Source organism: Haemorhous mexicanus, chromosome 6 (assembly GCF_027477595.1).
Source record: "Haemorhous mexicanus isolate bHaeMex1 chromosome 6, bHaeMex1.pri, whole genome shotgun sequence".
NCBI classification, from domain to species: domain Eukaryota; kingdom Metazoa; phylum Chordata; class Aves; order Passeriformes; family Fringillidae; genus Haemorhous; species Haemorhous mexicanus.
The window spans coordinates 45,442,935-45,468,886 of NC_082346.1; the positions used below are offsets into that span (position 1 = coordinate 45,442,935).

At 38.7% G+C, this 25,952-nt stretch overlaps 1 protein-coding gene across 2 annotated transcripts; it reads right to left on the minus strand.

Annotated features, from left to right (window-relative positions):
• Positions 1–7,121: 7,121 nt before the first annotated feature.
• On the minus strand, positions 7,122–24,160 carry DIO2 (iodothyronine deiodinase 2). Of its 2 annotated transcripts, none has more exons than XM_059850086.1 (2): positions 23,315–24,157; positions 7,122–12,389 (listed from the first exon to the last, which is right to left on the minus strand). In XM_059850086.1, the coding sequence occupies exons 1-2, from the start codon at positions 23,534–23,536 to the stop codon at positions 11,772–11,774; spliced, it is 840 nt and encodes a 279-aa protein (XP_059706069.1). In that variant the 5' UTR covers positions 23,537–24,157; the 3' UTR covers positions 7,122–11,771. The 2 variants fall into 2 exon arrangements, with proteins under 2 accessions (XP_059706069.1, XP_059706070.1); XM_059850087.1 differs by having other exon boundaries at positions 11,744–12,389; positions 23,315–24,160.
• Between the last annotated feature and the right edge of the window lie 1,792 nt (positions 24,161–25,952).

Here is a 25,952-nt window from a genome sequence, read left to right on the forward strand (position 1 = left end):
AGCCCCAAATTTCTCAGCCTGTCTTCATAGGGGGAGTGCTCCAGTCCTCTTACCACCTTTGTGACACTCCTCTGGACTTGCTCCAACAGGTCCATGTTCTTCCTATTGGAGGAACTCTATGCAGCACTCCAGAGTGGGTCTCCCAAGAGCAGAATCACCTCTGTCATCCTGCTGGCCACACCTCTTTTGATGCAGCCCAGGAGTGGTTCAGCTTTCCGGGCTGTGAGCACACACTGATGGCTCACACTGAGTTTTTCACCAACCATCATCCCAAATCCTTTTTCCAAGGGCTTGCTCTCAGTCACCTCTCTGCCCAACCTGTTGGTTTGTCTGGGATTGCTGTCACCCAGTTGCAGGGCGTTGCACTTTGCACTGTTGAACTTTATGAGGTTTGCATCTGCCCACCTCTGAAGCATGTCAAGGACCCTCTGGATGGCACCCTTCCCTCCAATGTGTCAACTGCACCACTCACCTTGGTGCTGTCAGCAAATTACTGAGGGTGCACTCAATCCAGAGTGCACCAGAGATATTGAACAGTATTGGTCCCAGTACCAGCCCCTGAGGGACACCACTTGTCTCTGGTATACAAGGGGCCATTGACCACAAGCCTTTTGTGAGGCTAGCCAGCCAGTTTTCATCCACCAAGGAGCCCTGTGTCACTTTGCAACAGGATGCCCTAGAAGGGTTGGACCTGTGACTGCAGCAGTGTTGGAAGAATATGAACAAAAATAAATCAGCTTGGTGTTCTTGTCCTTTCACTGATATCAACCAATGATGCAAAAAAAAAAAAAAAAAAAAAAAAAAAAAAAAAAAAAAAAAAAAGCTGTACAAAATCCCTTTAATGGATTATGGAAATAGTAAAAACAGTTCTTTTACTGTTTTCCCAAACTTGCTCTTCTATGTGAGATAGGTATGTGAGGTCTAATGGGTTTCGTCCTGGTTAACCTACTTAGGGCACATTTAGATATTGTTTTGTGTGTGTATGTGTGCACAAAGGTCTGATCTTTTGACAAATGCTTGGAGAGCTGCCCATTATAAAGGCAATAATTTTTTTTTTTTAAGGAGATGCTCCAAATTCAATTATTTAAGACAAAGAAAGGGCTAATTTTTTAAAAAATTCTACTGTTGCACTGCTGATACTAAGGTTGTCTCTTTTGTTTAGTCCTGTCTCTAGCTTACCTTCCTCCTAAACTGCAGACCAGCATAAACTCCAAGTGTTTGAAGGCAAGAACAAGGCAAGTAAAGCTATGACATTTTGAGGACTGCTGCCAGTAAAATTAATCTCTTTTCTGCTTTTTTCTTATGTTTGCTCTGAATATTATCTCTGTGCTCACACTTTAAATTAAATTTAAAATTTGTTTAAAGGTTCAGACAAACTTTTTGCAAAAATAATAAAAATAATCAAATTGTTTACATCTCAGTGAAATGCAATTATTTAATGCAGATTACTAATCATGTTAGTATTGTTGATTAATCACTAAAATATTGTTGCTTAAACTCCAGACATTCTACTGATGTATAGTTAAAGTTATAATAATGTCAGATGAGTTTTCTGAAAATTTTGTTTTACAGCTTACTTGTCCTAAATTTATCACAATTATCTAAATTTTTTCTTGTCTGAAATGTCAGTGTACAATGTCCTCCTTAAATATCAGACTTTGAGTGTCTAGAGTGTAAAAACACGCTTCTCAAAATATGTTGTTAGGGTAACAGTTGTGTGAGGCTGTAGGGTTACTGTATACCTTTGGAGCCAGAGTTCATGGATTCTCGTGAAGGAGACATTCACTTGTAGGATTTTCCTTTCTTTCACTCATTCCTTCATATTCTGGCAAATTTGCCAATTTAGGGATGCAGGGAGAACACAGAAGAAAGAACAAAAAATTTAGTTTCAGCAAGATTCTACAGAAATATCTAGAGAGATAGTCATAATGAAAGTTTGGCTGGCCACAGGGTTGATTTCACCTATGGCAAGAAAAATCTTTTGAAAATAGAGACACACTATGTGGCTCATATTTTCCTTTAAAAGGTTCTGGCTTCTTATGGAATACTTCCTTTAAAGAAGTCATCCTCCATGTTCATCCCTATGATTAGAAAACTGATAAAGTCCTAGCCTATGGAAAGTACTATAACAGTTTCTATTATGTGCTTGCTTTCTCAGAAAAAAATGTTCATCTGCAGGTATTCAACAGCTTACATGACTGTTATTTTTCCTGAAGATTTCTACTTCAGAGGTTTTATATACAATATATCAAGCGAAAAACATCACTCATGCTTGGTATGGCCATCTCCTATTTGAGTGTGATCATGTCTTCTTTTTTTACCATGGGAAAAATACCAGTCTGTGTTTCTCTGTGTGGATGTATCTCTATTCTTTACCACATTTTGAAATAGCAATGTAAAATGTCTTGACATTTTCCACAAAAAAAAAAAAAAAAAAGGCAATAACAAAAAACCCAACAACTTTGGAAAGAGTTCATGGTTGGAATGTTTCTGGGAAAAAAGAATTCACAGAAGATTATGTTTCCAAAGAGAGTGATGAATAATGGAAAGTATGAACTGTGAAGTCCTATTATATCAATTGTATTTAGGTTAACCACATTTAATTTTTTTAAGCCCATAAATGCTTAAGAAATTTTAATCACATGATGGACTTATTTGTAAACTTACATACTGCCCTGAAGGAGACACTGATTGTTGCATTCAGTTGTGACTCATGTGCATCTCTGGTTCAGCCTGCCAGGAGTCAGAAAATAAAGTAGTATGTAGTAACTAAATTTCAGATAGAGTTATCCTCAGGACACTCTACTGCATTTCTTTTAACATACTAAAATGTGAAAAATAGAAAGAGGGTGACATAAAACAATCTTTAAGTTTGAAACTTGGTGCTGTTTCCTTTCATTCTGTTAAAAGTAAAAATTACATAGTCTAAGCACACTTACACACTAAACAGGAATATCCTTTATTTTTGTTGCCCACTATATTTAAAACAGGTATTTCAGCAAATGTACACAAAAACCTTTAAGACAGTACGTGAAAGGCCTTTTCCTTAATAAATATACTACTATTACTTTGGAATTGTCTTTTAAAATTCAAGTATCACCAACTTTACACAACAGTTCTTGTTCTCCAAATATCAGAATTAAACCTGCATGTATGCTACATCTTGATAACATCTATTTTTTTTTTTCAAATTTAGTTCTTTATTGCATGTCAGTGAAAATGTAAGTCTACAGTAAACTTGAAGCCACATCAAAGTATTGCCATCTGTTTTTTCTTCTATTGACAAGACAAAGAGGTTTAAGATACATCTAATTAGAGCATGATCAGTGATTAAATGTATCATGAGTGACAACATATGGTAGTAGTCACAAATAAAAAAACAGTTTCTTGGATTCCTATTTATCTGTCAAGTGAACTGGTTTAGCTGCTGATCATAAATGAATGTCAGATGTCATCTAATGGCTTTTTAATAGAAGGATGCTTGACAAAATACTGGCAGATGGTATTCTGGGTAATGATCCAGACTGCAGTAATCTCAGTAACGACTTACCTGTTTACCTGGCCACAAACAAAGAAAGGAGGAGAAAGGAGGGGCCACAAAAAGATTCAAGTAGCCTGGGCTGCTTTGGCACGGTAAATGTTCAAATCACTGAAGCAGCACATTCGCTTCTGTAGTGGGAGAAAACATGAAATTGATTAAAACTGTATAAATGCAACAGGAAGACCTTCCTCCTCCGCAGTCAGTTTGGGAATGGAAACTTACCTAGTTCTCATGGACTTTTTTTTTCCCTGTTGTTTGCTCTGAAGTGGTCTGTTGAGAGGAAATTCTGTCCTTTAAAGAAAAACATCTCATCTCACCACTGGGCCACCCCAGCAGGATTTTTCTCAAGGAGTGGTGATCCACTCCAAAACAGAGGCAATAACATTAAGGAATGCTTTAGAAGCCACACAGGACTGCTGTGTGGCCTGAAAATCTTCCTTTTGTCTCACATTGACATGGATCAAGATACAAGACAATGATTGTTTTTCTGCTTCCTTTAACAACTCACAGAAAAATCTCTAAGCAGTAATCATGAACTTTAACGAGTATCTCCTGACTTTGTCATAGTTACAGTTTCTGAAACCTGAAAAAAATACTTATGTCCTGTGAAATTCCTTTCCAGATACTGAAAGTTCCATTGAAGTTAGAATTTGATGTTCTAAGTAAATACAAGTGGAAGACTCATGAAGATTTTCATACGTAACTAAACATATAATAAGAAAACTCTTGCAATCAACATTAAGTAGTGAGTCCCATTGGAATCTGTTGAACTTTTCTTCTCTCTCCAACCTCACCTACTGTATACTTCCACTGCTGAAAATAGTATGGGTAAACTTGTTGATCTGTTGACTTGGAGATATCATCCCAGTAAAATACAAATCACCTGAACTTCAGCTCAGCACCAGTGTCACTCAGAGTGAATTAAGAGGCCACTGCAATCTACTCAGGAGGAGCTGGGTGTGTTACTGGGCTGTTTGCCATGGCATTGGACAAAAGAGAAGCAGCATTATACTGAGGTACACAGGTGTTTGTGACAGGCAGGAGAAATATCCTGAGAAAATAGCTCTTATGTTTACATGTACTTTCAGTCAGGCATCCAGCCCAGCTGTTGTCAAATTAGCCTGTAGTGGAGATGTACTTCTGTTTTTCAGGTGCTTTGAGGAGCACAGGTGTCAAAGCTCTGTTATTTTCCATTAGGTGTGTTCAGTCTTTATGTCAACTACCGTGGACAGTTTTAGCACAGCTGTTCAGCCCACCTGTGAAGGTCTGCAAGGATCACTTAAGAGACAATCTCTGCAGCTAGCAAAAATCTGCTGCTCCTTCCATGGCAGCATCAGCTACAAGATTTCCTTTCTCACGAAGCAAGTGATTTTAGTTTCCAAGTACAGTCTACCAGTTTCTGATTTGGAAGGATTCGTCTAATTTCCTGTGAATCTCTGAGAAAACCTGAGAAAGATTTGTCTCATAAAACATTTGCTGAGGTCTAATGTATAGGAGTCACTGTGCTCAGACCCCCACTCTGCATGAGGCTGAAGTGCTGCTGTGAGTTTTCACAAAAGGTTGGCAGACACAGGGAAATACAAACTCTGGTAGCTGGGGCTGAGCTGAAAACCTGTTTGCTCAATCCCAGTCTGCAGAAAGCTATTTTATGTTTTTATAATCTGTCCAGAAAGCCAGTTTTAGCTCTGCAGGCTGGCATACAAAAAATTATGTTTGAGAATGAGCCCACATGCAGATGATGTGCACTGAGAATACAGGGATAAACAGAACAAAATACTGTACTCTCCCATATCTCACTTGACATTCTGACAACTGACATCCTGACATCATACTTGGAATGAAGACCTCAGCTATTCTGTAGCCTAGAGTAAACTCCACAAAACCAAAGACTGAATTGGGGGAAACATCACCAGTGATATCACAGGTTCAAGAAATATGGGAAATCAGGTGCAGGAAGGATATGAGAAAAAAAGAAAAGGGCTAAAAGACATCAAAACCTGATCAATTCCTAAAGAAAAAAAGACTTTTAAAAAAGCTTCCTCTCTTATTACCTAACCAATACCTAAGTCACAGTAGCTTTTCTATTGAAAAAATAATGTATGTATTGAAAACATGGGAAATACTGACTTAAAAAGAGCATTTTTCCTGCCTGCTACTTCTTTAATGTTGTATAACAGGCACATATGTTTCATATATATGACCTAAATTGGATTCTCTTTCTCTAGTCAAGTCACATAACAAGGCTTAGAAATCTTTAGGCTTTAAGAATTTGAACAGGATTCCCATTTGATGTGTTTCTATTTCACATCAGCCCTCTAAGATACATTTAAGCTCATTGATTCACTAACATGAACATTAAAAGTACACAGACATATACAGTGGGTTGGCTTCTCTGTAATCAGTGTTTTTAACCAAGATTTAGGTCCTTTGTTTGAAGGCTATATTTGGGAAAGGTTTATTATGTCTCAGAAATCCTCTGTTAGAAAGTAAGATCTTGAGCAGTAGTCAATCATCTTGAGATACAGCTCTATAGATAATCTGTTTTCTTTTGAGTTTGTTTCTACCATGGACATCCCTACTCCAGAAAAAATGACCAAAACACTCTCATAAATATTTAGGAGTATCCAGAGTCTAATTTTTGTTAACAAGTTATTTATTGATGTTCCTATTTTCTAATAAAACTGTTATTTCATCACATCTGCCTTCATCTGATTTACACAGCTGTGAAATAAGAAGCAAGACCTGAAGGGTATTTTTATTTCTTCCAGAGTACCGAGTAGCTCCTTATAGCAACAATTGATATAATGGTCATAATCACTAACCACCAGACAACAGGAAAATTCTCTCAACTCAAAATTCTCCTTTCAGTACTTTTGTGACGTGAGCTAGATAATCTAGAGGGAGTTATTTATTTGTATCAAGGGCTATAAAGTATACTGTACAGAACATTTCTGTTTGGGGAACTAGGATATAACCTTTTTCAAGGTCTTCCTTTTGCAGATTTGTTTTGTTCTTTTTCACCTATATTCAGAAGCAGTTTTTAGATGTAGGGTCCTATAAAACTTACTGTAACAAATGATGACAAAGAAGAGGGAATTTCTAAAATACAATTATCACATCACAAAGTGAGTTTTTTAAAAAATTTTTAATTTGATTTTTTTTCTCGTAGCAGCAATTCAGCTATGGTTTTGTTATATTTTTTACCTTTTGCCTGTACATTGAAATGGGAGTGGCATTTATAGGTCATGCATTCATAACCAATTTGCCTAGGTTTCATGTGCTGTATACAGCTTGGCATGCTTTCTTCAAGCACTATTTTTTTTTTTTTTGAACACTGCAATTCTGTGCATACTCAACTACTGTCCTTGTAGTTCTCTGTTTCCATCCCCTTTACCTTTCTTAAAAGTTGAGAGTAGTCAGATAGTAAATTAGCTCCACCACTTATAAGGAACTTTGCTTGCATTGCTTAAAATCTAGTCAGGGTGGCATAATCTTTTGTATTAAATATAGGTCTCAGTGTCCTCGGTCGATTGTCAAAATTCCTCTATGTATTGGCAATCAGAATAAAACACAGAAGAGGTTTATTTTCCATTATCATTTATTATAATACAAGAAAAACAAATCTAGAAAGCACATTTCATGGAGCACCATATTGTAACAAAATTTTGCTGGCTCTCCTGCAGTGTATTTTTTGACATTTAAACAATGACACACACATAGTACACACAGGCACCTACACCATGGCAATCTTATTGACAGGCCCAAAGAGACTCCTCTTTAAAATACAGCCCCAGAGGTGCACAGAGGAATGCCAGTGTGAGGGCATCTGAAAGCTAACTGAGTTAATCACTCTTTTGTTAGCCATCTTCATGAGCACACAAGCCTCCCATGTCTCACCCCAATCCCTCTTCACTGAAGACTCCGAGTTGAGCCCAACTGATTATGGATTTGTCACAGTCATGGTGTCGAGTTGTACAAAACTGGCCGATATTCCCTACCTGACTCCTCTTATTGCTTTGGTTATAGTACTGAATGAAAGTCTTAGAAACTCTTAAATCTATACTCCACATCACAGAAAAGCCACTTTTTTTACACATGCAGAAACATAACTACCCTCCGCACACACCTGGATGCATAGCACAAATACCTTTTTGAGAAGTGTTGTAGGTTTCCCCACCAAGATCACCTTCCTAAAAATCACTGCATTTTGTTTTTCAGAGTGTTCGGACAGACGTTCATCAACATATTTCCTATATATTTTCTTATTTTTAATAGATAGGGCATGTTTTCCTGCTGCCTTAAATTTATGTCATTGTCTACACAAGGAAAGAGCAAAATGCTATAGTTCCTCATCTGCACAAAATGTTTTACATTCCTTTTATACAGTGCTAAATACAGATGCTAAGCACAGAACAATGTAGAATGATAGCTGAGAATTGCTTTACGTTGCTCAAAATGAAAATACTGGAAGTTTCCCATACTAATGTTGAGACAGCGTATTGGGGTCTCTATTATATACAGTAGCCTTCCAGAATGCTTTCAGGCACCTATTTTGAGAGCTGTTGCTCAACATGTATGTCACACTGGAGCACCTCAAGTGAAATGGTATAGTGCCCTGACACAGTGAGAATGAGACAGAAGAAAATCCAGTCTCACAGCAGGCTAGCAAAGTAGTAAAATCTCTACCTGGACCCAAAACAACTGTTACAATAATTTAGATTTTGGGTATGTGACATACGGCCACTTTTATTATCAGTTGAGGATGACATTTCATTTAAAACTTTTTCAATAAAATGGTTTAATTTTGTAAAACAAAAAAAGGGGGAAAAAAAGAAAAAAAAAGGCATTATGTTTTGGTCAGCCTCCTAGAAAATACTTTTCCATTTTTTTGTTCCTTTATGCCCATTTCACTTTGAAGAAAGCCCAGCTTTCTGACCAGATGTTTTCTGGGGAAACCCAAGATTTTGCAAAATCTATTTCTGTCTTGATAATCAGTGAGGCTGGAATACCTTTAAATTTTAGGCAGGACAGTCTAAAACAGATATACATGTTGCCAAGAAAAAAAAGAAGATATTATGTATTTTTATTTGTGGAAAATCAATGTGTTTTTCCTATTTACAGGAGCCAATTTTATAATTCCTGTATACTATGTGATGAACTGTGTACTATGAATTACAAAACAAAATATTGGAAATTCAAAAGGAGAGAATGGATGTGAAAAATAATTGTAACTTTAGATATGCAAATGGGTAGTAACAAAGTGGATTACTAATTCTGACTCTTTCCTCTGAACTAAAGGTATGTTTCAACAGCTGTGCTAAACATTTGGCCAGCATTTCCCATATAAACAGTTCAGACTTCAACAGTATAATGAGAAAAAGAAGAAAAGACTTACTAGTTTAAGTTTTACAAAGGCTATGGAGTTGCTGTGGATTAAAAAAGTTTCAGATGACTGAAGAATAGGATATAATAAGGAAAAGATGCTGTGCTGGGTATATCAATACAAATTTTCACTTGGATTAATGTCTGCATCTTTACTCACCTGAGTAAAAATACAGCGTAGCAAAAACAGAAGAGATTCAGAGATTAGGAAAGAGTATGAATCTGTATAAGAATATGTGTTATTGTTTGTCTTAAACAAAAGGTATGCAAATTTCTATAAAGATTATATTATGACCCATGTACAGAAGAAAACTTGGGATTGCTTATGTTTAGTGGTTTAGCATATAACAGCAAGAGATGAGAATGACATTGAAAAGCAGCCTATTTAAATATGAAAGAAAAAATCTGTTTTCATTTGGTTTTCTTTGAACTTAAAAGGGATGGGTTTTTTATTTTAGTAATCCCCACCTCACAAAATATTTAAATTTCAATACCCAGAATCAGCCTCTCATGAGGGATGATGAGACATCAACAATCACTTCTGATGAGGCAAAACCAATATGGGCTGAAGCTAATAAAAATTCTCTAAGTTAAAAATTATTGCACCTTCCCCTGAAGCATCTGATATAGTCAGAGGTAGGACACTGGAGTAAATAAACCACGTAGTTTGGCTATGTTACTGTTTCTATGATAACAGGTTTTAAAAATTCAGTTATGTATCCCAGTTAGTCATGAAGATCTGTAACAATCTTCTGCACTGAGCAATGATTTACAGTAACATTAATGAATGGTAGGACAGGATAATGATTTTTAGTGGTCTTAGACATCATTTATATGTGCACACATATATATACACATACATAAAAATGTATTATATACATGTGGCTGCATATATAAATGCACACACAGAGAGACACAGGCCTTCTGAGAAGTGGGGCTCACTAGGAGATCTGACAACTACTCTTTACACCCTTCTCCAATGCACATTACCAACTGTGTAAGTGCATGTGTATCTATGTCTAACAGTGTGTGGAGGAAAACCTGAGAAGAATGGGAAGCATGAGCCTGAGTACGGGAGAAATTACCCATGTTACTGTCATTATTTCAGATCTGTGCTTGAAAACACATTTCCGAATTCCTCCTACATTGGCTAAGTTGACCAACAGCCAAGCTAGAGGAAATACACAATATTAATGGGCATTGAGAAAATTAAAACACTTCTGTATTTTCTATTCTTTCCTGTGTCAACATCAACACATCATTTTCCTGATGATGGGCAGGATGAGAAACTGATTTGGTTTTTCCCACTTATTCTGTTTATCTGTTTCATGTTTCTGCCAAAGATGAGAGAAAACTTGGATAGTCCATCTCCATATGGGTTTTCATTTATCAGCTCTAATAGGTTAGCTCATTGAAAATCTGGCTCTTCATCAGGCTTGATTGAAAAATTTTAGTTTTAGAAATACCTAAACTTAATGTGTACTCTAAGTTCACAGTATCTCTTTTGACATAACAATCCATTCCTCATGCTCATTCCTATGAAAATTCTGCCATCTTTTACACTAACTCAGATTAATTCAAACTATTTGCCCTCCCTCTTTCTCTTCTGGAAAGGTTTTCAAGAACATGAGCAAAACAGACTATCAGCTCATCCAGTAGCAGAACTGCAGCCAATCAACTCTAAGGCTGAAAACAACTTAACTTTCTGATTAACATAGATATAAACAAGGTAAGACAGTAAAAGTCAGCATGACTACATTTAACAGGGTAAATGACAGGATAGGTTTCCATTTCAATGAGGTAAAATTGTGCATAAGTTCTCCCGTCCCCAAAATATAACTGCAAGGTCACAGTAAAAAAAAAAAAAAAAAAAAAAAAGGAAAAAACAGAGAGAAATAAGTTATTTTTTTTAAGCTAAAAATGAAATTACTTTTAATCCTACTGCTAGACAGAAAGAGATGGAGGTGGCTAAAGAAACAGAGATGAGAGCCAGAGAACATTGATAAATGTGTGTTGTCAGCTCTCAGAACAAAGGGTTTGGTTGGCATCAGCTGAGTTTTGTCTCTTGATGCATGCTCTAGATGATTCTCAATGTTGTGTTATAATTACTCCAGGTATTTCAGTTTTCAAATGATAATGGGCTTATTTGATCACCTCTGTCTTTTTGCTCCAACTCCATAGATTTTAACCCCTTTCTCAGCAGGCACAGGCCTGCACACTGGATACAAGCATGTAAGGTAGCATTACATAGTTAATATGCTGTGCAGAGATGTCCACAGAGAGTACAAATACAAGCAGACAAAGGTTCATCTTGCTCTGAGAGCAGCCAGTCTGCCTGTGCCAGTCTGCATGTGGTTCCTGAAGTCTCTGAACAATAAATTTTCTGCCAAGACAGGAAAATCGCCACACTGCGCTGCATTTGTATGCAAAGCACTTGCAAAACCCCTGCTCCTCTCAGGTTCCTTGCACTGGCCACAGGGGGTAAAGAAGCGTTTCTGATGAAATGTATGGCATTGCCTTTCCATGGAATGCCTTCCAAGCAGAAACGCTTTCTGTGCCTCACCCCAGGACTGGGGCTTCTGGGAAACAGATCTTACCTAACCACCCTACCTGCTTGCCAGCAGCACCTTTTTGGAGAAGCCTGTTCATCTCTTCTGTCCCCTAACAAGAGCAGGAATGCGATTTTTTTTTCCCTTGACAATGTTTCTGTGGAGCTAGATTTTTGTTTTATTTTCTTTTCCTAGTTAACATTCACTTGACATTGTTATCAAATGTGTTCTCCTGCAATCCTCTGAAAGATTTTATTCAAACTAGCATAGGTTTTCTTTTTTTTCCCTTTTGCATCACCTTAAAGGGACACATCGGTTGACGTAACTCCTGCGGAGAATGGATTTCATCTTTTGCTGAAGTTTTGTTCCAGCCAAAGCCGGACCTCTTGAAGGTTGTAGAAAAAGGGGCCTTTGCCCCCCAGGTAGGCAATTTTTTGTCTCTGCACAATGCATACTCGCTCAAATGAAACCCCGTAGGCCACATTGGCATTGTTGTCCATGCAGTCAGCCACCACTTGGCACTGAGGTGGCAAGGAAAAGTGCTCTAGAAGCTGGTGAGCAGCTGCACATCTCTCTTCCTGGCTTTTGTGTTTCTTAACTTCGAATGAAGAGGGAGAGATTCCAGGCGCAGCCCAGCCATCTGATGGGTGAGCTTCATCGATGTAGACCAACAGAAAGTCAGCCACACCAGAGAACTCCTCCACCAGCTTGCTGAAGGCTGACAGCTGGCTTGTGAACGGTGGTCAGGTAGCTGAGCCAAAGTTGACCACCAGTGGCCGCTCTGAGTTGGCGAAATCCAGAAGGTGGCATTTGGCTCCACACTTTCCACCAACATTCTTCCAGCTTCCACTGCTGTCATCGCTGCCCTTGGCTATGTGGATTACACTGGAGTTTGGGGCTTCTCCTCCCAGTTTGACCTGATGGCAGAACAAATTAGAACATAGCAGGTTAGTGTGACTTGCTCTTGCCGTGTCCTTATGAATACTCTCTTCAAACAGTCACCTGTTCAGAGTACACCTAACGAGTCACAGGGGGGCAGAGCAAATCATCAAAAGCAGCAGCTCCAAAATAGTCATCTTGTCCACCTGCACTCACAGTTCAGGAAGATGTGGCATTTCTGACAAATATGCTTCTTCATTAACGTTAGAAAATTTGATCTGTCCGGTCCCCTATATACTTGACCCTGTCCACCCTTAGGTATTTGGAGACTTGTATTTGCTTTCAGACTACCTCAAATTTCTTCTAACTTTCCCCTGTGACACATAGGGTTTTTTCCACTGGCATTTTCCATGAGTTCTCTCCACTTGGTTCACATCATCCTTGAAGCTCACTATTCAAAACTTCAACAATGTTTTCCCTAATTTTCAGTATAATCAAACAATTACTTTGTATAATGAAGTAACTCACAAGACTAACCTGTTTATATATTCTAGATGTTTGCTTTTTATGAGACACCATGACCGTTTTGGAAAAACAGTAGCCTGTTGATTAGAGATTAGCTAGTAAGGTGTTACAAAGCCTAGGTCCCTTTTCAGCCCACAACCTACAGTTCAAGCCATTTTTCCAATTCTCAAAAATCATTCTGCGTTATATTCCTGATTTTCACGACACACACAGTGCCTCTCAATTTTGAGAGATTTGCAGCTTAGTGTATTCTCTTCCATCCTGCAGTCCAAGAATGAAAATTCTCAAGAGTATCAAACACAAGAGAACTCTGCAAATGTCCACTTAATATATACACTGCTCTGACAGTGAATCATTCAAGATCACGCTCTCTAAAATTTCTTCTAACCCCTTTGCAGTAATTTCATCAGTGACCGAGTGACACATTTCCTTCTACTGCAATGTTTCTGTACAAGATGATTGGGAAAAAAAAAGAGCAGGAAAAGGGGGAAGTTTATATCATGGCTGAAGTAGGATGAGGTGAAAATTAACCGACTGATCTAACTCTGACCCAACAGGCAGTGGTGGAAAGGTCATTTTGCCTGACCATTTCTGTTTGCATGTCTATAGAGCAAAAGACAGAATAAAAGCAGCTCGCTGGAGGGAATTGCAGAATACCTGCAGAGGTCTCCAAGATCCTTAGCTGATAACTACTATACAACCACAAAACATTAGTGTATAATGCAATTAATTTTTAATGAGCTCTGCCTCAGAAATTCCTATGTCTCTGTTTTTATCATCAGCCTCTAGTACAGCAATGCAATTATCCTTTTGTATTTTCCTGACACTTTCCTCTGCCCACCGACAATTTGATTAAGTTCAGAATTGTTGCTTTGAAGGAAACACATAGGGCCAAAGTCTTTAACATTTTATGCATTTCTTTCTGAAGCTGCACTGCAATTAAAGTCGATAGATGTTAACACTACATGAGAACCTTGTAAAGACTGAATAAATAACTGATTTTTGGTGCACTTCTATTTTACATTGCATTATAGGGTATCAGATGCAATATAGGAGTCAGATGCAGTAAGAAGCTGAGTGAACAGCTGAATACAGAACTCATGCAGTTGCTGCTGAACATATATCCAAAGGCGAGTAGATTGCTGATATGGGATCCTCCATTTCTCCTTCAGAAACCTATCTTGAACAAAGCTGCAATTAGTCATGGCTCTGCCAAATTTCAGAATAACAACAGAAGCAAGAGTCTAATCAAAGTTTGTAAGGCACGGCCATTGATGCTTCCAGACTTCACAGCTACATGAGAATGTCTCACAGCTTGTTGGCACACGATTAGGTGCATTATTTCGACTCTTTTCGATAGGGCAAATTGAAACACAACCATGCCACCATTCTCACTCAGAGATCAGCAAGGAAGAGAACCACAGAAGAAAATATGGCCTGAGACCCACAAATCTCACCAGGCCAAGTATGTGGTGATCATGCCCTTGGAAGCAGAGGATATGCAACTGCAGCACAGTCAAGAGAAACAAGGATGCTCTGGGAAAGCAAAGTCCCTTTTGGCCCCATCCCTGTAAACCTCTATCTACAGCATTGCTATCTGCTAGGACACTGGTAATAGTTTAAAAAAAGCTTTGTGTTTCATCTTTGAAAGCAAGAGGCTTGAAACAGCTGAGTTAAGGACCTGATGTGTGAGTGTACTATCCACTGAACTCAAAGACAGAAAATAACTATATCCCAGTTTTTGAGAAGAAATTATCTGTCTGGAGAGGCAAGCTCAGAGACTCCGGCTCTTGCCTCTATGATGTAGCATTAAACATCTTTTAGCATTTAAGGCTACCTACACCTTAGCACGTAGTCTTCTGTTCAGCTGTTGAACATTTCTCTCTGCCATTCTGTGACTTAAGATAGATAAAGCAGGAGCAAGGTAAAAGGCTGCACTTGAACAAAGAAATACACAGGTCAAGATCATGTGCCATTCAATCACCCTGAGAGCTGCATTCAATCCAGAAGCCAACTAAACGATTCAGCAATTTGTGATAAATTGGTGACTACCAAAATAAGGGACATTTCGAGAAACACAACACATGCATATCTACACGAACACTAGATGCCTCTTCACCTAGAAAGCTTAACTGTTCCTGAACTACCATACACACTTTCTCAGAGATAGCTTGCTGAAAATGTGCCTTTTGGGCAAAGCCTGACGTGTAAGTGTAAGCATTTGTGCTTCACCCAACCCCCTGGATGAATAGCGGGCCTCAGTATTTAAGAGTGTTTTCTCATCCAGTCAAAGAAAAGAAGTAATGACATGTAATTTATCTCACAAATCACAATTAAACAGCACACTTAATTTCTTATATTCGCCCTCACTCTTCAGAGGAGAAGAAAAATAAAGGTAAAAAGAAGCACCTATAAGTCAGGAAGGAGCAGAGCTGCTTAGGACCAAAGAAACATCTGAGCAGCTGTTTCTACTTACTCCTCAGGTTTTATTTTAACAAAATATCATGACTGAAAATATCTAGCCACCCCTCTTGAACTGGGAAACCACAGTTTGCTTCTTGATCGTTTCAAGCAGAAAGAGAGGCTACGTATCAAAAGTTCCTCATTACCAATTCCTCACTCAGGTCTAAGCCCTTTAATTTCCAAGGCCAGTTTGCAAACCCTGAAGAAATAGACTAATAAAACAACTTCCAACAGACACCAACTGTTGGTGGGAATGTCCTTCAAGTCCTATTTAACATTGATACCAAAGATGACAATATATTTTCCATTCTTCAATGATGCAAGTTTGCATTCTGCGTCTCACACTCCTTATGGACTATAAAAATAGATGGAAACAAAGTACAAAGAAGCCTTTATCCATCTATACATCACCTTACAGCAGTTCCTCTTCATTTCCCACAGCCATGAAGGAAGTCTCATGGCCGCAGGTTACCTATAATTTTAATTTTTTTTTCTAGGAGTGCTTGTGTTGGGTTTTTTCCCCTTAATGAGACATCCTTGCCAAGCAGGCATTCATGAGGCATTTTCTGCTCTTGCAGAGAAGTAATTAGGTCGGTGCCTTGTTCCATGCCAGTGTCAGGCACTCCAAAAAGCAGCCCTGCCCAGTCGTTAATGCTTAAACATAAGCAGCAGCGGCAGATCCACTAATTGGTCTTGATGAAGCACTGACGTTCCCAAGGGACTGTTTATTTCACCAGACTCTGAACCGATTGACACAGGATGACAATATCATCCTTGCTGGTCATCTGCATTGTAGGCCTTAGCCATCTTCTTTGTTGTTATTTATTGAAAGAAAAAATAGCTCTTGGAAAAGAAAATCAGTGCAATGAGAAAACAAACAAAAACACTCATGTATTCAGCCAAACTGCTTTTGAAATCCTACACAAAGGAAGGCAAAATATAAATTCTGAGAAACAAACCAGCAGAATTCCCCTCACACGCAATCCAGCATTTCCATAATCACGCACTTTTGTGCGTGAATATTTGGCCATTTGGTGCCAGCCTTCTGAATGAGGCAGCAACAGAGCAGCACGCAGGCATCCCCTCCCACACAGCCTGCTTGGGACACGCGAGGTAGGCCAACCAAATCTGCCCAAGCGAGCCATCAGCAGGGGCAGGCAGCTACACCAAGGCAGTGACTCGCATCATTTGTGAGAATTTTGTGTTTGCCTGACAGCCTGCTCTCAGTCTGCATGCAAAGTGAAAAGGGAACAAGATTGCTGATGCTTTAGCACACAGCCTACAAAATGAAGGAGACTTAGGAGCAGGAGAGAAAGCCCTATTCATAAAACTGCAGGCTAGAAATAGCACATACTGCTAAGTTTGTAGCACATTTTCCATAAGAACTAGGTAAAGCCCTACAGACAAAACATTGTCTCCTCATTTGCCTTTTCTTTTTTCCTGTTTTGCTTTTATCAACTTCAGCATAACCTTCCTGGGATCCTGTGCACTGGAATACAGCTTAAATTCCCTGCATAAGGGATTTTCATACAGTTTGGCAGACTCATCAGGCTGTGTCAAGCCCCTAAAAAAACCAGGTGCTGCCAGACAATTAACAGTTTATTATATTAGTCATTTGAATATGGACATGTTGTGTTTGGGACTGGAGTACAGTGATTGGTAATGAACTGAATCCCTGCAGCCTTTAGTATTTTAATTCTCTGCCTTGATTTGATCCCATTCAGCTGGGTATAGCTTCATCCAAATCATAATTTGCCTCTGGGTGGCAAATTCTACAAACTATTACTTTTGTTTTCCTTATTTCATGACCCAGAGTTGTGCAGTTGACAAAAATCACAGAGGACTCTTGTCTGGAACAGAGCAAGGGTGGAGGAGTTCCTCATTTGTCTTGGGAAGGTGGCAACTTGAATTGCTTGTATTGGAGAGCAGAGACTAGAAATGGCTCAGGCCGTCCCAGAGTCTTTCATTTAGGATCAGGTATGTGGACCTGACGAAGAGAAGTGGGAGGCAAACAAACCAGGCACAGTCCAGATAAAAATAACTTGTCAAATTCTGCTCTCTCCATTTAAAAGCCACCAGTCCCACAAATGAGTATGCATGGCACAAGGAAAGCATAAAGCAGCCTTTTGCCTTGCGCTCTTACAGTTAATTTTAGTTGCTGTGATTGAGGAGCCAAGAGCAAGCTTCTTAAGGGCTTTGTGCTTCCCTCGAGATGAGAGCATTGCCTACTACACTGTGGCCACAAGGACCTACCTACATGTGACAGAGGCCTTCACCAGACTTTGTTACTCAGCACGTGAAGGGAATTTGATATTAATTTGGATTATAGTTTTTTACTTTTTTTTTTTTAACTTGGCTTTATAAGTATGAATACACAGTGGTGGTTTTGACAGAGACGTCGAGCCAGCACTCAAGAAACGTGTATGATCCTCTTTCTGAATAGTGCCCACTAGCTATTTGTGTCCATCACAGCAAAAGGGGGTTTTCACAGAGCTTTGACAGCAAGGCAAGCACTCCTTACAGTCATTTTTTCACACCTAAGGGTGAAAATGGAACAGTGCAAAGAGGTGTGGAATAACTGAATTTAGATCTGTAAAATGAAATGGGATGAGAGCCCATGTGGGATAGAAGTCCTCATGTTCCTTTTCCTACTCTTTGTTTTGAATGTTTGAACTCTTTTAATTTCCATGGGACCAACTGTCTGCTCCTCTTGTTGGGACACTGCCTAGTACAATGGGTCCCTGGCCTAGGTTGAGCCTCACACATAACTACAGCAAACATGATTGTATATTAGTAATAATAAGAAACTTTTAATAATAATTACAATTTCAAGACCAAATCCTGTTGAATTTACATTCCCAACTTTGCAGGAGAAGTTTTAATTGTGGTTTGGTTCAGTTTTGTTTTTCTCACTTCTTTCAAGATTGTTTTCATTTGCAAATGTCGATGAAAAAAATTCTGCTAAAGTTGAACTTTGTAAAACCAATAAAATATTTTTAATACCACACAATGTCTAGTTCTAAACCCTGAAATTATACAAGAGACTTTCTTTCACAGATTCCCTTTATCGCTGTCAAATTCAGGGAGAAAGACTTCCTTACCTTGCCAGACAAAATAAATACAAATAGTAGGTATGAACGTTGTGTCTTTGTTTCAACCTTTAAAACATTTCCCTGAAAAGCAAAGAGTTACTGGACAGCCAAAGAGCAGGTAGAGGATCATGCTTTTATATTACTTTCACATATATCTTTGTGATGATGTCGTGCGGGATGCCTTTAACATGTAAGGTGTTGGGACTGTTTTGCTCTGCATTCTGATTTATTTTAGATCATCTACCTACCAGGCAGGGAAAAGCAGCCAAAGGTAATTTAACTGCCTGTGTGAAAACCCAGGAAAATCTCACTGGGTGTTTACTGAACCACTCTGCTTGCTCCTACATCCAGAGCTGGGTCTACGCCATGAGCCTGGGATCCTGTGCCAGCCATTCCCCTGTGTTGGGACCGTCATGCCAGAGCTTGCTGCTGGCCCATTCTAAAGACAGTAAAAAGCTGTACAAGTACACACACACCCACCACCATCCATCACCTGAGATACCAGCATCCCTCTGAGGCCCATGACACACAGCACCACGCGTCTCTGTGCATGTGCACATGTGCACGTTGCCCCCATGGGTACACCGCAGCGTTCCTAAATACTGGGCTGCTGCAGGGAGAGGCCATTAAGGTCTTCCCTACAGCTACCCTACACTGAGGTGCAAAAGAGGGACAATTTTCTCTAGCATAACATTAAAGCCTTCTACTGGAGACCATGAATGATAGCTCTGCCTTGCTGAAACACAGAGATCACATCTGGCACTGGAAAAGCTTCCAGCAGAAGGGCTCACCACTGGGTATCTCTAATGGGCACAACTACTTCTTAACCTATTTTAAAAGCATTTTAAGATAACAATTTCTCACCTTTGGTGTCTTAGAAAACAGATTCATCCCACTACTAAATAAAGCACAGATCTTAGCAGGTTAAAAAAAAAAAAGGCTTTCAAATTTTTTTTCCAAAACTTCTCCAGCTTTTTCTTTGGATATTTGCAGATGTGTGATACATTCAGTATGCATGCTTTAAACTAGAACAAACACCTCCCTGGCATTTATAGAAATGGCCTATGTAAATCATGGTTAGACTAACACCCTCCCCAAAATGTTGTTTTTTCTCTCTCATCAATAGCTGTGACTGCATTTATATCTGTATGTGTGTGTACATACACACCTATATATGTGTATGCACATAGGGAGAAACGAGAGGGACTGACTCCTGGAAATGTGTGCTTACATATGTGTACTTCTGCCCTCTTATACCTATGTGTATGTACATATATAGAGACAAAGAGGTATATATAGAGAGATCTTTATACAGGCAAACATATGAAATTGTAAATACCTACACACACGTACATATATAAAAAATATTTAAAACATTTGCACTCTTTCAATTACAGAAAGTTAATCTAACTTGACTATGAGCTCTATTTATCTCTGTTATGATGATTAGTTTGGTCCTAAAGATTCCCTTGTAATGTAAGACACACTTGCCTCTTGGAAAATAATAGGAGGATGGTCTATAAATCACAAAGTTGGTGCAGTGTAGACAATATCAACACTGAGTCTGACAGATATTGAACTCAGAGCTAAGGAAGTAAAAAGAAATATATTATTCATTAGTAAAATTTACATTAAAAATAAAAATAAAAAAGCAATTATTTAGATTCCAGTAGGACTTTAAAATGTGGAGAAAACCACTCATATAGAATGTTCCAATAAAAAAGAACACTGAATATACTCTACACACAATACAACAAACTTTGCATTGTTTTCCCACTGATGATGTTAAAATCTTCAGCTGTTGCCAGGTAATCTTGCCTGTGACATAATTGCCCTAACCAAAAAATCTTGTGCAATAATACTTAATAACAACAAAAAGCCAAAAAAAAGATCTCTACCTTTGGATGAGATATTAATAAGGTTTTCTAGACAATGAGAAAGTAAACCAGAATAGCTTGTTTGAAATATACTCTAACCATTACAAGATCATATCTTCTACACACTAGCCTTGAAAAAAAAAAAATAATTCTGGGACAATGCATACTTTTGAGGCAAAGGTACTTTCTTGTAATAAGTTTCCCTTAATTCAGAATGTAGTGTCTACCTGCAGTGTTCTTCTGGAATAGCTTCCCATAAATTTTTCTTTGAATAGAAATCCTACAACAAGTAAAAGTAATTTTGTGAAAAAATATTATGAAGTGTACTCAGGAAGAATTCTGTGCAAGTGACACAAAACACAGTAAAACCAGGCAGAGTTGCTTCTTTGATCCAGTCTCCTGCTAATTGGCAGTCTGGCTCTGGTTATCTCAGACATCTGCAATTCTGTTATTCTACATGAAAAATGGTGATTTTCTCATAAATATTGCTCAGTGGAATGAGTTTAAGTACCTTTTTTAAGTAATTTGCTAATACCTGTCTTCAGCTGGCAAATTGGAGCAACAAGCAATTGTGGGCATGTTATCAGCTATGTTTTGCCATGCTGTATAAGTACCCTGATTCCATAACATTTTAATGTCTCACTTATTGTCTCAGAGTAAGATATCACAACAGGGTAATTCTATTCAGGATTTAGAAAAGGTGATTTAAGGAAAAATTTGCCTTGTAGGACATTCTTTGATATATTTCACCATTTCTCATGCTTTTTAAAATATGTTACAAAGCAGGACATGTTTTAATCCTTTTCAAATCTACTAGTACAACTTTTCAGATGAAACTTTTTTTCCTATTTCCTCCTTACAGAAGCAGCAAAAGATTCTCATCTATTGTGGAGGTGATGAGTCTTCTTCCAATATTGCTCCTCAGTTTATTTTGTCCCCTTTACAATTTGATTTCTATACTTAGCTATCTTTCTGTGACAACCAAGAGTTTCCAATGATGTTCTGTCCTTATGGCCCATAATTCTATTAAGCAAAATAGTCTTTCCATGAATTGCTGGTCAATTCATTTTGTCTTAAGGCTAGCTGCCATGAATGGACTTTTCCCTCTTTTTGGAACGAGGTGATAACATTTGGTTGTGTTTATATGCTTTTTTCTGCTGAGTTGATTGAGGCACAGAGTTTATTCTTGGAACCTTATGGCCTGATCGACCTGAACAACCAGGTGATTTAATCATGATAAGGGAGAGAATAAAATTACCAAAGTTCAAGGTATGAGTTTAGTTGCCAACACCAAAAATAGCAGAGTCACCATACCTGTCGCTCCCATGGTTAACATCATGATACTGAAAGAAAGGCATAGCATGACTTTGGAGACTACAGAAAGGCATGCAATATCTTAATTTTAAATAATTGTGTGTAATTTAAGCCAAAAAAGATAGAAAATCTCTCATGGAGATAAGGTTTCTTACAGCTTCACAACTTCTCCAGACCCCAGGCCACACATAGGTTGCTAATATGGGAACTCAAAACTTGACTGTTGCAGAGTTGTGCTACCAACTTCCACTAGAGCCTTGACCAAGTCATGTGTTAACTGTCCTGCCTTGCCTTGTCTGTAAAATGGGAGCAATTGTGTTCAGTGACCCATTTTACAAGGCCACTGTAAAATGTACTTACCTAATGTCTATGAAGAGAATAAAAACAAAGACTAGAAGGGCTAGGAGAATAGTGGGCTTCATTCAGCATTATTTTATTTGGGTAGCCAGCTGGATGATTCCTGGGTTGCAGTAAAAGGTTGACCCATTTGGCAAAAGCTAAAGTTATTTATATTTGTCTTACTCTGAAAATTAATGTCCCCATGGCTTGAGTTTCAGGCTAAGCAGATGGTATTCCATATCACAAAGCCAGCAAACACCAGCATCACCAGCTCTTCCCATTTTTAGATAAGAGCAAATACAAAGGCTATTGTAGAGGTGTGAAATTGAATTGGGGGGAAGGCAATACAAAAAGAAATATTTCAGAAGAGTATCATTTGGACAGGACCCCTATGACATCACATGGAATATGCTAAATTAGATGGTCTAAATAAGACAAGAAATTAACAGACTAAGCACTGTTTTGAAAGCCACAGAGCTCTGAATCCAGTTCTACTTACTAACTGGGTGGTCTGTGCAAGAAATTTCATGGTTTTGGGTTCACCTTTTCAATCTATAAAAGGGAATTCCAGCTACCTCATGAGACCTGGGCAGTACCACTGGGTAATGTTTGTAAGAAATCTTAAAAAGAAAAAAAAATTACATGTTGCATAACTGTTACTGTCTTTATTAACTTAAATTAGCAGGCAGCTGTCCGACAGCTAGTCAAGTTCATTTTTAATCTCTGACATGTCCCTCTGTCACTGCTTTCATGAAGGAAAAAGGTCACCTTCTCAATTTGTGCACAGTTTTACTTGGATACTTCCTCCAATATAAAAGTTAACATATGAGTAATAGAAAATGCCAATGTAATGACAATGGTTCATTTCTATATTTTACTCTAGGTAAAACAACTCCAGTTACATAGCTAACATCTATCTATGTAGAACTCTATCTGAAGATGCAGCCTTTTTATAATATCTGAGGCTCTCACATGGCAACAATAAATTACAGCTGTGAAAACATCTAGAGTATTTTACATTTACTTTTAAACAAAGACCTTGAAATACTTTAAAAACATGAAGATTATTATTCCTGCTCTTGGGGAAACTGAGGCACGCCTGAACTAAGTGACATGGCCAAGACTGCACAGAGAGTTAGCAGAGGGAGTCAGCAGCTCCAGAATGTCACGAATCCTTAACCCCGACTCAGAAGTACCACTCCTCTCAGCTTATACTTCTCCATCAAGCTTTCCATGAGATAGGTGATAGTTTGCAGCACGCAGTCATTCCCTTCCCCTCTCCGCGGAGAACCGGGATGCTGATCCCAGCTGAGCCGCCCCAGCCCCACCGTCCCCGTGCCCCGGACTCCTCACCTGCTTGTAGGCGTCCAGGAGGAAGCTGTTCCAGACGCAGCGCAGCCCCTCCGAGGTCAGCATCCTCCGCCACTCACCGCGCCCAGACTTGGAGCGGCTCAGAAACAGAACCATGTGCTTCAGGAGAATCACAGAGTCATAGAGCGCGAGAAAGAGGCAATTGGAGAAAAAGACCGGCAAGATCTGAAGCGTGATCAACAAATCCACGCTTAGCAGACCCATCTTCCTCGCCGCTTCTCCTCAGCCGGATACCTTCAGCTCTCTTTATTGCTCTGTAACCTCATTTAAAAGAGTAAAGCAAAAGGCATTTCAAAAGCCTCATTACCCCTTTCACAGCTGCTCTATTTAAAATAAGCAGAGATAGTTAAGTATGAGCAGGCTGGTTAAAACCATAACTGCACGGTATCCATTCAACTGCAAGCTGCTTATTTTTCAGAAATTTAGATGTTAACAAAAATTCTTCTCTTGACCAGGAGACCTGATTTTGCTGAAGAGAGAGGCAGCTGTTTTTCCAGTTCCCTGCAGTTACAAAATTTAAGCTGAGACTGTTAATTGTTAACTTTCCTGCACTATCCCATTGTTTCTCGGATATTTAAGCACTGAACAGACCTCTCATTTCTGAGTCAGTAAAGCCAGCTACTAGGTGCAACAATACTTTAAAAAAACAGGTTTATGTACATAAACTTTCTGTTCCTTCCTCCCTGCTTCCCTCCCTCTCTTTCCCTCTTTGCCTCCCCGTCCCCCCCCCCCCTCCTACTCCGCGTCTCTGTATTCCTGCCTTCCTCCTCTCGCACTCTCTCTTTGCTATCTGCCTATGGTGCAAAGTGCTCTCCCCTCTGGAGTCCTAGCTTGCTTCCCTGAAGCCTTTTATACATTCCCTAGCTAATTGCTGCAATAGAGAAATGAAACCCTAATCTTAGTAAAGATCTTGACGTCAATGTAAAAGAGGGCTTTACTTTGGCCAGGACTGCAGTGAATAGAAAAAATGAAATTCTCAAAACTTTTTTTTTTTTTCCCCTTAAGAGAGAGGAGAAAAAAAAAAAAAAAAAAAGAGAGGCAGAGAGCAAGGGTGGAACTTAGCTTTGCTTTGAAAAGGAGAAAGAAAAAATCCAATATGTTTCTGAATGTTCTTAGAACACACTTCCAAATTTTGGAAGAAGTATTTTCATGTGACATGGAAGGTGACACAGCAACAGAGACTTCTGTTATCGATAGGTTTTTTTCTCCTGGTTGGTTTATTTTCTTTGTACTTTTTGCTTTTGTAGGAAGGTCTGTGAGTTGATGCATCCCAAGAAAGAGCACATTTCTGCAACATTTTTCTCCCACCTGCTTGAAGTACAAGTACAAATATCTTTTATTGTTTTCTTGGTAACATAAGTGAACACCTATAACTGACTTTATCTACTGATGTGTAAGAGAAGGAGATAAGAAAGAGAGAAAATAAGTTTTTTTATGGATTTGGGTTTTTAAAGCTAAAATTTCCTGCCTAAAATACATATGCCTTAAATGATGTTAAATCAACTGACCTTCAAGGACTTTAATATTCCTATTTAATATTAGGCTAACAAGCTTTTGGTTAAAAGTTTGTAAAGAAAAAGCAGAAGTTTCCTCTGGCAGAGCCATTGGTATTTTAACAACTTCAAGGATCCCCTTCAGCCCCATGCTGAAGGTTTTTTTGTTCATTTGCTCTTCTCTTTGTTTCACCTTTTCAGTCCAATACTTAGTCCTCTTCTCACACGATTTCTGGGGGAGCTATAGTAGACAAATTTGTTTGGGGTTTTTTTAGCATGGTTCTAAATCCCTTAGGTAAATATTTCACAAATTTCATGGTGCAGACATCCATAAGTTTGGGTTTCAGTGGATGTCTTCACTGTGTGCTTACTAGGCTCTCCTCCCCTGATACATTTCATTCCCAGAGATGCCAGCATGATGTCTAGCCTCTGTCAACTCACATCCTTGATGGAGAGTACAAGCTTACTTCATTAATATATCTTAGTCTTCATCAGTCTTCACTATCCTTTCACTGCTAGCAAATGCAGAAGGTAAACACCGTCAGTCTTCCTTAATCTGGGGTCTTTAATTTTCAGACATTGTAATATCACTTGGCCTGTCATTATACGAGGATGTACGCTTCTAGAAAAGCCACCCCATGTCTTGTCTTGCTCTCACCAAAGAAAAGTTTGTTTAGGTAGCTTAATATCAGGCATTCTCAAAAGATATCACCCAGACAGGATATCTTCCAACAAATGTTTACTCATAGAAATAACTTTAAAAGGTTGCACACATTAAACCAGCATCCTTCTGCATAACTAGCACAAACAAAACAAAACAAACAAACAAACAAAGACTGAGTTCCTTTTTCAAACTATTTTTAAGTCAAATGTTGGTGATGACAGTGTTCTGTTGCCATAGAAGGATTGCAGCCTCACAGATCTGGCTTTATTACTAAAACTTGCAAAAACACGTTATAAGAAGGCATTTATATATCCCCACACATGGATGAGTCAGTGTGCTCATGTCATGTGAGCACAAGACAGGAACAAGGGTCCCCAGAGCTGCTAAACTCGCTTGCTGTCTGACCTCGGGCAAGCATATGTAATCACTTGATTACAAGCACTCTTAAGCTTAAGCTGGTCCT